Source organism: Triticum aestivum, chromosome 3B, assembly GCF_018294505.1.
Source record: "Triticum aestivum cultivar Chinese Spring chromosome 3B, IWGSC CS RefSeq v2.1, whole genome shotgun sequence".
Lineage (NCBI taxonomy): Eukaryota > Viridiplantae > Streptophyta > Magnoliopsida > Poales > Poaceae > Triticum > Triticum aestivum.
Window position 1 is genome coordinate 776,328,804 of NC_057801.1, and position 12,357 is coordinate 776,341,160.

The 12,357-nt window shown below is 43.4% G+C and overlaps 1 protein-coding gene across 1 annotated transcript; it reads left to right on the top strand.

Moving 5' to 3' along the window:
- The first annotated feature begins 5,953 nt into the window (after nucleotides 1-5,953).
- LOC123072351 (nascent polypeptide-associated complex subunit alpha-like protein 1) lies at nucleotides 5,954-8,901 on the top strand. The gene is made up of 4 exons (XM_044495911.1): nucleotides 5,954-6,143; nucleotides 7,155-7,242; nucleotides 8,122-8,246; nucleotides 8,341-8,901. The coding sequence occupies exons 1-4, from the start codon at nucleotides 6,081-6,083 to the stop codon at nucleotides 8,674-8,676; spliced, it is 612 nt and encodes a 203-aa protein (XP_044351846.1). The 5' UTR covers nucleotides 5,954-6,080; the 3' UTR covers nucleotides 8,677-8,901.
- Nucleotides 8,902-12,357: the final 3,456 nt, after the last annotated feature.

Sequence of the window (12,357 nt, forward strand, 5' to 3'; positions counted from 1 at the left end):
AACACCTATCCGAGTGACTCTGAGTAGCAAAGCGGATACGTATAGTGGAGCAACCATTTGGAATAGCTTCAAGTGGAGCGTAGAAGCAGCATTTACAATATGACATAGAGAATTGCGAAGTACATACGGATCTGAAAGTTGCAGACCCGTTGACTAAAACCTCTCTCACAAGCAAATCATGATCAAACCCCAGAACTCATTGAGTCTTAATCACATGATGATTGATATAGTTTAATGACACTAGTAAACTCTTTGGATGTTGGTCACATGGCGATGTGACGTGTGAGTGTTAATCACATGACGATGTGAGCTAGATTATTGACTCTAGTGCAAGTGGGAGACTATTGGAAATATGCCCTAGAGGCAATAATAAATTAGTTATTATTATATTTCCTTGTTCATGATAATCGTTTATTATCCATGCTATAATTGTATTGATAGGAAACTCTGATACATGTGTGGATACATAGACAACACTATGTCCCTAGTAAGCCTCTAGCTGACTAGCTCGTTGATCAATAGATGGTTACGGTTTCCTGACCATGGACATTGGATGTCGTTGATAACGGGATCACATCATTAGGAGAATGATGTGATGGACAAGACCCCAATCCTAAGCCTAGCACAAAGATCGTAGTTCGTATGCTAAAGCTTTTCTAATGTCAAGTATCATTTCCTTAGACCATGAGATTGTGCAACTCCCGGATACCGTAGGAATGCTTTGGGTGTACCAAATGTCACAACATAACTGGGTGGCTATAAAGGTGCACTACAGGTATCTCCGAAAGTGTCTGTTGGGTTGGCACGAATCGAGACTGGGATTTGTCACTCCGGTTAACGGAGAGGTATCTCTGGGCCCACTCGGTAGGACATCATCATAATGTGCACAATGTGACCAAGGGGTTGATCACGGGATGATGTGTTACGGAACGAGTAAAGAGACTTGCCGGTAACGAGATTGAACAAGGTATCGGCATACCGACGATCGAATCTCGGGCAAGTACAATACCGCTAGACAAAGGTAATTGTATACGGGATCGATTGAGTCCTTGACATCGTGGTTCATCCGATGAGATCATCGTGGAACATGTGGGAGCCAACATGGGTATCCAGATCCCGCTGTTGGTTATTGACCGGAGAACGTCTCGGTCATGTCTGCGTGATTCCCGAACCCGTAGGGTCTACACACTTAAGGTTCAATGACGCTAGGGTTATAAAGGAAGTTTGTATGTGGTTACCGAATGTTGTTCGAAGTCCCGGATGAGATCCCGGACGTCACGAGGAGTTCCGGAATGGTCTGGAGGTAAAGATTTATATATGGGAAGTCCTGTTTTGGTCACCGGAAAAGTTTCGGGTTTTATCGGTAACGTATCGGGACCACCGGGAGGGTCCCGGGGGTCCACCAAGTGGGGCCACCAACCCCGGAGGGCTGCATGGGCCAAGTGTGGGAGGGGACCAGCCCCAGGTGGGCTGGTGCGCCCCCCCACAAGGGCCCAAGGCGCCTAGGGTTTGGGGAGGGGGTGCTTCCACCTAACTTGGGGGGCAAGTTTCCCCTCTTCCCCCCCTTGGCCTCCACCCTTAGATGGGATTGGGGCTGCCGCACCCCTTGGGGTGGAAACCCTAGAGGGGGCGCACCCCCTCCCTCTCCCCTATATATAGTTGAGGTCTTGAGGGCTGCCAACACATGAGTTTTCTCTCCCTCTTGGCGCAGCCCTACCTCTCTCCCTTCTCCTCTCCCGCGGTGCTTGGCGAAGCCCTGCAGGATTGCCATGCTCCTCCACCACCACCACGCCATTGTGCTGCTGCTGCACGGAGTCTTCCTCAACCTCTCCCTCTCTCCTTGCTGGATCAAGGCGTGGGAGACGTCACCGGGTTGTACGTGTGTTGAACGCGGAGGTGCCGTCCGTTCGGCACTAGGATCTCCGATGATTTGGATCACGATGAGTACGACTCCTTCAACCCCGTTCTCTTGAACGCTTCCGCTTAGCGATCTACAAGGGTATGTAGATGCACTCTCCTTCCCCTCGTTGTTGGTTTCTCCATAGATAGATCTTGGTGACACGTAGGAAAATTTTGAATTTTTGCTACGTTCCCCAACACCACCTCCCCTCTATTTATAGGGTCAAGGGAGAGGGGGGCCGGCCCCCTCCAGATGGATCTAGAGGGGGGCGGTGGCCAAGGGGGAGGCTTGACCCCCAAGCCAAGGGGGGCACCCCCTTTAGGGTCCTCCCCCCTCCCCCAACCCTAGGCGCATGGGCCCTAGGGGGGTGGCGCTCAGCCCACTTAGGGGCTGGTTCCCCTCCATATTCAGCCCATAGGGCCCTCCGGGGCAGGTGGACCCTCCCGGTTGACCCCCGGAACCCTTTTAGTGGTCCCGGTACAATACCGATATACCTCCGAACATTTCCGGCAACCAAATAAGGACTTACCATATATAAATCTTTATCTCCGGACCATTCCGGAACTCCTCGTGACGTCCGGGATCTTATCCGGGACTCCGAACAACATTCGGTAACCGCATACTAATTCCCATAACAACTCTAGCATCACCGAAACTTAAGTGTGTAGACCCTACGGGTTCGGGAATCATGCAGACATGACCGAGACATCTCTCCAACCAATAACCAACATTGGGATCTGAATACCCATGTTGGCTCCCACATGTTCCACGATGATCTCATCGGATGAACCACAATGTCGAGGATTCAATCAATCCCGTATACAATTTCCTTTGTCAATCGGTATGTTACTTGCCCGAGATTCGATCGTCGGTATCCCATTACCTCGTTCAATCTCGTTACCGGCAAGTCACTTTACTCGTTCCGTAATGCATGATCCCGTGACTAACTGCTTAGTCACACTAAGCTTATTATGATGATGCATTATCGAGTGGGCCCAGAGATACCTCTCCGTCATACGGAGTGACAAATCCCAGTCTCGATTCGTGCCAACCCAACAGACACTTTCAAAGATACCTGTAGTGTACCTTTATAGCCACCCAGTTACGTTGTGACGTTTGGTACACCCAAAGCATTCCTACGGTATCCAGGAGTTGCACAATCTCATGGTCTAAGGAAATGATACTTGACATTAGAAAAGCTTTTAGCAAACGAACTACACGATCTTGTGCTATGCTTAGGATTGGGTCTTGTCCATCACATCATTCTCCTAATGATGTGATCCCGTTATCAATGACATCTAGTGTCCATGGTCAGGAAACCATAACCATCTATTGATCAATGAGCTAGTCAACTAGAGGCTCACTAGGGACATATTGTGGTCTATGTATTCACACATGTATTACGGTTTCCGGTCAAATACAATTATAGCATGAACAATAGACAATTATCATGAACAAGGAAATATAATAATAACCATTTTATTATTGCCTCTAGGGCATATTTCCAAAAGAGTTCGCTTCACTGGTAGTAACTCTCGTCACGTGTTGATGTCCCTTTTCTCATACACGTAGTATATTTTTCATATACGTCTAAAGCATTTTTTATAAAATGTTTAACATTTTTTTTATTTTAAAAAATATGGTTTGAACTTTTTTTTCAAACACCTGTTATTTTTTCAAATATAGATTTGAACATTTTTTATTGATAAAAACAATATTTCTGAACTATGCAAACTTCTATTTTTACATTGTACACACATTTTTCTTGAAAATGTCCTGAACACATTTTTGAAACCTGCTAACGTTACATCTTTAAAAATGTTAGCAAGTTTCCGTTTTGTGGGAAAAAATAAAATTGTGAACATCTTTATAAATATAAAGGAAAGAAACTTCTGAACATTTTTGTAAATCTAACCTACATTTTTTAATGTACGAAACATTGCTTGAATTACATGAACTTATATTTTACAATGTATAAACCTTTTTCTTACACATGATTTTTTTTTCATACACATGGTGAACATTTTCTACATTTTTTTATTCACAGTTGTACATCTTTCTTGACATCAAAAACATTTTTATATCAACGTTTAAGATTTTCCAACTACAAGATTATTATTTTTAAAATTTATGTAAAACATTTTTTCGTATATACATTTAGAATAATTAGAAATTTAAATAAAATAAAGAAAATTAAATGAAAAATATGAATAAAATGGGAAGGAAAAACAAAAAACAAAAGCAATATGACGTCAACAGATAAGCCGTGGCTATCAGAGCTGGCCATACTTGCCGGCACGACCAGGCCCGTCCTAATCGGGCCTGGCATGGCATGGCTCGCCGTGGCACAATCATTAGTCGGGTCGTGTCATTCCGGCCCGTGTGTTGTGTCCTCCAGCCCATGCACGACCTAGCTACTAAGCGTGCCAGCCCATGGCATGTTTAGCAGGCTAGATTGCACGTTTTCTAAAAGCCACGAGCAAAATGTTGAACTTTTTTAAAAAGTGCAAATATTTTGTTTTATTTAAAAAAAATTAAAAAAATGATTTTTTTAAATTTCTGAACAATTTTCAGAAACAAGAATATTTTTCAAAAACTTAAACATCTTTTGCATTTATGAACCTATATTTAACATGGATTTTTTTGAATTACTGTTTTTTTAAAAAAATTGGAAAACACGAACAATCTTTGAATCTATGATTTTTTTAAATAGAAACTTTTGCTAAAAATTATGAACAATTTTTTAGAATGCCAATGTATTTTTTAAAACTCAAAAACTCCTATAATTTATGAATAAATTTGAAAATTGGGAAAACAATTAATTTCTGAACATTTTTTTGAAAAACACAAACATATTTGAAATACGCAAACAGTTTTTGCGTCTATGAACAAATTTGAAAAAACGAGCACTTCGTCTAATACCTACTCCTTGGAGGCGAAATCATCAAGTAAGGAGTACTCCTTCTAAAGATCACTCTCACATTTCCAGGTCAAGACAATTGGCGCACTGCATGTGCCACTTGTAGCAACCGGTGAGTTTTCTTTTTTTTCGTAGATTCATTTACTTCAAAACGTTCTATCTCATAAACCGTGCGTCCAAATCTCGAACCGTTTTCACCGTTGGATTCCTCACAACGAGATCTTCAAAACTAGAAAAAATGTTGGTAGGTTTTGACGAACTTTTTTTTCATAATAAACCGAAATGGGAGCACTTTATTTTTCTTTCCCGAAAACCGTTTCCGAGATGCACGACCGTGTCTCTCGCGAAAGCAAAACCATGTCTCTCACGGAAGGAAAAAAGAAAAAAAAATGTTTTTTTCCGTTTCTGAGAGGCACAACCGTGCCTCTCGAGTAAGCAAAGCCATGCCTCTCACGGAAGGAAAAAAAAGGAAAACACATTTTTTCCGTTTTCGAGAGGCATGGCCATGCCTCTCGACTAAGCAAAATCATGCCTCTTGCAGAAGCAAAACCGTGCTTACAGAAAAAAGAATAAGAGAAAACATGTTTTTTCGGTTTTGAGAAGCACGGTTGTGCCTCTCGCGGAAGCAAAATCATGCATGCTACTCGCGGAAGCAAAACCATGCATGCCTCTCGTGGAAGTAAAACGTGCCTCTCACGAAAAAAATGTATTTTTACGCACATTGTTTTTCTTTCGAAAAGCTAAGAAAGACCGGCGAAAAACCGAAAAGCCGAAAAAACCATGGAAATATCATCTGAAAAGCCGAGAACGCGTGCGTAAAAATACAAAAATAAAATCCGGAGGGAGTCCTGAGAGCGCGACACGTGACGGCGGCTGAGAGCGCGCCAAGTCTTTTCTTTTAAGACAACGAGAGCGCGCCAGGTGATTGCCAGAGGCTCCAGAAGCTTGCTCTCCAAGGCGAGCACAGTTTTTTTAGGCGAGCACAGTTGGGCTCGCATTGTGCTACATTGCAAATATGGGCCAAGGAAACCGGTTGGACCCATGTACCCCCAATGGTCCAAACGGCAGGGTCTTGGCCCAGTCTAGGCCCACCGGAGACCACCAGAGGGCACCAAAACCCCACAGGAGTCAAGCCGGTCTCTTCTCTTCCTCCTACCGTCGCCCCAGTTTCTCTTCGCTCCTCTCCTCTCCGTCTCCCCAAATCCATCCTAGGGTTTTACTTTCCCCTCCGACAAGGTTTTACCCCCGCGCCCCGCCACCATGACCGCCGCCGAGCTGCAGGCGGAGCTGCTCCGCGCCCAGCTCGAGGACCACGACATCGAGGTGATCCTCCCTCCATTCCGACCCTTCCTCCCCCTCCCCCTCTCCGATTTGGTGCCGTGTCGAGCAAAAATCTTCGCCTCCCATGCTTGCTCGGGCCCCGGATCGGCGCGTTCCGTTGCGGTGGTGGTGCTAGGGCGCTAGATCTCGTCCGTCGATGTCGCCTAGGTCGCACAGCTTTGGTCGGAGAGCTGCGCCGTGGCCAGCCTGCGCGTTTGTCCAACTTTCTGCGCATCCTCTGGTTTTTCGCGGAGAAGCAGGCGAGGCCTGGCCTCCGTGAACCTCCGCCGTGGTAGCTGGAGGCGCGGTGTGTTTCACTATTCTTGTGCGGAATTCGTGCTTGCTTACTTGTGCGGCTACGAGTTTAATTTCAGAGTCTGGTAATGCCAGTATATCCTTTGGTCTTTGTTGTTTTAGGCCTTGTGGGTTGTGACTTGTTTGTCAGTTGCCCTTGTTATGTACGGTTTGTGGTTCCCTTTCTGGGAGATCTCTAGTGCTGCAATCTGAAATGCTGCTGCTTTGTCTTGTCGATCCAAATCTGAAAGGAATTTTAAGCCAGCATGGATAAATCAGTCACCTTTGGCGATTGCTACAGTAGAAATGTGACTTCCTTTGTTAATTAGCTTTGGAAATCAGTTGTGATCTAAGTATCATGTGTGCAATTGTGTATGCTTATATGATGTATGGCATATTTCCTGTACCAACAATATAAATTTGTGAGCACAGCTTCTGTTGTCAATGCAGACAACTGTTCCTTGTAATGCACATACTCTTCCTCTTTTTTGCTTTTGGAGTTCATTTCTGTCTATCTTGTGCTGATGCTACTTAGAATGTACTCACATCATCATGCTGGAAAGATAATACTGTGGGTAAACCATTTACTGTTTTTTCATTTCTGAATGTGGCTAACTCTGCTTTCCCCTCCTCTGCATATCCTCTGTTCTGAGGGAGTGCTACTGAGTGTTTAATACTTTGACGTTCAAGTTATATGATATTTGTAATGCACACTCTCAGGGAGATGAGCCTATCGTTGAGGATGATGATGACGACGATGAAGACGATGATGAGGATGAGGATGAAAAAGATGACGATGACGTTGCGGGTATGATGAAATTCTGCTGTTCCTTCTATTCAGTTCAAGTAGCCACTTAGTTACAGATAAGCCCATTTCATATTGTAATGCTGCCTTCTAAGTTCCAACATAAATTTAAACATGAGAAGTTATTGCCCATACCCAAATTTTAAACTAAACGTTGCTTATTCAACTCCTGAATCAATGGATTTGTTTCTATTGGGCTAAATTTTGGCATTTCCATAATAAAGAAATTGTTTCTGATCTGTTCCTCAATGATACAAGCTCTGTACTTACCTATATTGGTTCACTTTGACCTGAAGATTAGGCACTGACCAGTTTGTACTCTCTAATATTCTGTTCTTTCTGTACCATCACTATGCCTTTGTGGTTTATATTCTCAATTCTTTGGAATCATATCATATTCACTTATGCCTGAATTATTTAGTTCTGTACTGAGGTGGCACCTTGTATCAATTTCAACCTGCATTAACATATACATGAATGTTCAACTATAGCATTTACTTTCATATAGGAGCAAATCATGAATGTAAAATCTTGCTTTTGCAAGTATAATCGTACTAGGTGAACCATTTCAATGCATTAAGTATGAACTGATGCTGGAATTTCCATTATACAAGTAGCTAATGCTTTGCACCTTACCCTAAGAGGTATATCTTGTTCAAAATTCAAAACTCGATAATGTGTAACAAGAAGGCTTGATCGCAGTCACAGTTTCTGTTCAGTCTTGCTTGAGAAAAGTTTGGTGTTGTATGAATGTCACACTTGCCATTTCCAATTATTACAGATAATAATCCATGAAGTGAACTATGTTTGGTGTTGTAGAATTCTGGTCTTGTGCAAAATTTTGAAAATCTGACATTGTGCGTCTGTGCTTTCTGGCACTAGGAGGTGATGCTAGTGGAAGATCTAGGCAGAGTAGGAGTGAGAAGAAGAGCAGGAAAGCCATGGAGAAGCTTGGCATGAAGGTCATTACTGGTGTGAGCCGTGTAACTATCAAGAAGAACAAGAGCGTGAGCATCTTTGCCACTTCATGCCATTGTTCCCTGTAGCATAATTATATGCTGTTGGTTGTTGCATTTTCTTAACTTCTCCACACAATTGCAGGTTATGTTTGTCCTCTCCAAGCCAGATGTCTTCAAGAGCTCAAACTCAGATACCTACGTCATGTTCGGGGAGGCCAAGATTGAGGACCTGAGCACTCAGCTGCATTCACAAGCGGCGGAGCAGTTCAAGGCGCCGAGCCCAAGCAGCGTCATCTTGAAGGGCGAGCCGTCCATGGCAGCAGCCCATGACGACGAGGAGGTTGATGAGACTGGTGTTGACAAGAAGGACGTTGAGCTCGTGATGATGCAGGCCTCCGTGCCGAGATCCAGGGCCGTGAAGGCGCTCAAGGCTGCGGGCGGTGACATCGTCAGCGCCATCATGGAGTTGACTAACTAGGTAGGTGCCCAAAGGTGGAATTGTGTCCTGATAATAGGGTCTTGGATAGCAAAGCAGTCTTTTGGTATGCCATCTTGAATGTTGCAGTTGCGGGATTGGAGGTTCTGTCTCTCTGTTGAAACTAGCACTGGGATGTAGGTTTCGTTGGCGTTTTAAACATCTGATGATCACAAACTGCTTGCTCTTTATGGGAAATATCTGATTCGACTGTGCCAAATTTTGCTACAACTGCATGTCACTCTGTTTTGAGACAATATGTTCGTTCTAGTTAGCTTTTGAATTTTATTCCAGATTACAGCAACTGTGAGATTTTGAGATGAATTTCCTGTTTGTTTGGCCACATGGATCAAAATAAGTGGGCTCCTTCATCTTGCGATAGAGCTGGAGTCTGTCATTGTTGTGTTGCAGCTTTGCCGGCGAGGATTTGCTGTCGCTGACAAGAGGAACACCTTCACAAGTCCTGGGATATGTTTGGATCTTGACCAAAGTGTAGCTTATCAAAGTTCTGTGCTATGACTAAAACATGGATTTATAAATGGATAGTTGCCAAGTTTTTTGTCATAATAATACCTTTTTGTGAACCCTAATTCGTTTTTCTACCAATGTTCTAACTTAGTGGGTAACAAAATTTCTACCAAATTTCTGGCTAGGTCGTGTTTGGTCTGATTCGTGCAAATGCGTTGTTTTTCCTTTTCAGTTTCGACGCTGAGTTGTGATTGTATTACTTGAAAGAATAGAACTGTGCTGGTTGCCTGCCTGCTTTTTGTGCTGTGTGACTTTCTATGTCTTCTGCTGGTTCGGTTCCGCCCATTTTTCTTGCCCGTTCCCTCTGTCCATTCGTCTTGCCTCGTGCGCCCCTCTCTCAAGCCTCGACTACCTTATGCACCCCCACCAGCTGTTGGCTAGGAGCGGCACTGCGATTCCAGCGACCATTGATGCATCGTCCTATGGGTAGGTACACTCCCTGTCCGCATTCTCCCTCTTTGCTCGCGTATTGTAAAAATCTAGGTCTCGATCCTGAATGCGCATAAACCCTAGGTCTTCATGAGGCGTGGTTGCAGTTGAGAGGGAAGAGAGGCAAAAAATTGTTTCATCCTTCATCCAGTTTGTACAACTTGCAATTTCTGGTCCACTTTTAGTTTCTGTATGTGGCTATCTGGCTATGGAGTGGTTTTAACTCATACCGCAATATCTTGTGTGAATACATTAGTGCTGCCCATGCCTTTCCTCCTCGCAAATACTTCGTTACTGCTCTTGGCTAAGAAACATCTGATTCTTTGAGATGATGTGTTTCCATATGCCTCCCATTCATATGTCATAAAGGATTGCATTGGTCCAACACATTATTTATTGTCACTGCACTCTCTTGCTCAGGAGCCTCGACTTTGTTCGTGTTTGTTTGGCTACTAGCACTATCCCTATAACATAGTTAGAGGCTACAAAGGGAATATAGAGAGCAGTGCATCCTTTATAAGCTTCGATCATGCTTACACAGAGGAAGGTTGGTGAGCACATTAGCTACCCATCCATTAATTTTGTGCCCAAGTCCTAGAGTCTACTTCGTTCCCGAGCCTTAATTTCAGTGGCAAGTGGAGGCTGGAAATGACATGCCATCCATCTTTGCATTGATAGAATAGCCTAATCCATTCTTTCTTCTTTGTAGCCTCTGTTTTCCTTTGTAAATCTTATCCCCATGTCAATTAACTCCAAGCCGAATTCAACATACCATCTTGCACAATAGAAAATCTTAACATGATGGTGCTTGCTAGGTGAAACTTGTAGTTAGCATTTGTCGTTGGCGGGTTTGGAGCCTTCAGTTCTGTCATCGTGTTTTTAGCGTCTCCATTGGTGTGACATATTTTAATAGAAGGAAGCAAAAGGTTTTTACAAGAAGCTCATCCCCATTACCGTCAATAGGCTAGAGCGCACGTGCACACACGCACACAAGCACACACTAGTTACTCTTTAAGATTTGACTCCCCACCTCCATGGCCAACTTCTATCGGTGGAATCAATCCAATAAATGGTAGAGTGAGGTAACCTCATTGATCCGTTGATGCATATTACCAACCACTCAAGCGTTCCTCTATTTCCAAAGAATCCATGCAACCGAGATCACGAGCATGTGACAACCTTTTATGTAAATATTGGGCAGCAAGCCTCTCGATCGAACCCACAAATCTTCAAGAGTTTTGTCAGTGTTTGGTGCAATGGTAGAAGGGTAGACTTGTATCAAGAATGCTTACCTGATCCTCATCTTGAATTGGAGGTTTTATTCGTGTTTCATTTCAAACTATTGGCATGTAGGTTTTATAGGCCTTTTAATGTCTGATTATGTGTTCTAGTGGGAATGTAAATTTGCAGTTTCATAACTTTATGACTTTTGTTTTGAAATGCAGGTTGCATTGCTTCTCCATGTGTTTGAAAATGTCATTTTACCTTTTGGATTTCTTCCCAACTTCAAGTATTGTTGTATGCCGAGACAACTTTTCAGTACCCTCCTCCCTTCAAAACCGTAAATTTTTCAGAATACTTGATGATCATATACTATATTTTTCATTATGGAAATTTACATAGAATGATGGGAAAATTGAGGATTATCTCCGAGTAGTCTTTGAAAAGTCAAGGAGCCTTGTAATCTGCATCTACGGTGACAAGATTGTGGGGAGCCGACACCCGCACTCTATATCTCTCCGCCGAGTTGGCCCCTCCATTTCTCTACCCTACTAACCTTAGCAACATAACTCCTCCAATGGTCTGTTCCACTCGTCTTAGTATTGCGCTAATATTTCCTAGTGGCTCGGAAATGCATGTGTGATGTTGAGCTGTTTCTACACCCATGTTGATTGTTGTAAGTAATGTTTTCTTGCTATCCGAAGAGTCTCGACCGCGTTCAACTTAGTTTGGGTGCTAGTACTGTCCTGATAAGATAGGCATGGCACTATAGAGGTAGTGTATCCTTTATAAGGGTGGGTCATGCTTACATCTGCAAGGTTGGTGAGCGCGTTAGCTAGCTATCCATTCATTAACCCCATACAAAAAAATATTACTTGGTACAACTAAAAATTTCAATATTAAGGTGCCTCATATCAATGGTTCCGCGTCTAATGAAAACTCAGAGCTATCTTTTAAATGATATAGCCAAGTGAGATAATAAGTTAGTGATTGTTGGTGGCCAATGAGGTTTCCGTGTCACTGGCAGGTGTGGCAGCACCAGTGCTGGGGTGAGTCTAGTCTAGCTGTGGTTCCCCGCTACCTGGGGTACCTGCATCTTTGTTCCAATTTTTTGTCTTCAAATGAAATGCATGTCATTCATGTCCAAGGTAGTATGTAATTCTACATTTGTGGTTTCTTAGAGTGATGTTTTGGTCCTTTCTTGGAATGTTGCTAACATGGGCATGCCAACTTGCCAATCAAGTTCATTTTTTACATTACCCCTGAACCAGTGCCTTGTGAGGGGATGCACCCTGAGATGAGAGAGAGAACTAATGTTTGAAATAGTGTTTCTATGGCAGCGCCAAAAAATAGAGCGGGGACTAAGACACTCGCTCTCTATCCATTGATCAGGGCTGAGGAGGTAGAGCGGCAAACATTGATCCATTTTGTACACAATAAACTTCCTTTGTTTTTCCTTTAATTCTCGGTCCACCTTTATCTTGGTGGTAGTTTTGATCTAATATG

Excerpts from the sequence above, each read along its gene's own strand:
- LOC123072351 (XM_044495911.1), top strand. The coding sequence starts at position 6,081 with ATGACCGCCGCCGAGCTGCAGGCGGAGCTGCTCCGCGCCCAGCTCGAG. Across the intron at positions 6,144-7,154 it reads TCGAGGACCACGACATCGAG|GGAGATGAGCCTATCGTTGA; the intron begins GTGATCCTCCCT and ends GCACACTCTCAG. Across the intron at positions 8,247-8,340 it reads CTATCAAGAAGAACAAGAGC|GTTATGTTTGTCCTCTCCAA; the intron begins GTGAGCATCTTT and ends ACACAATTGCAG.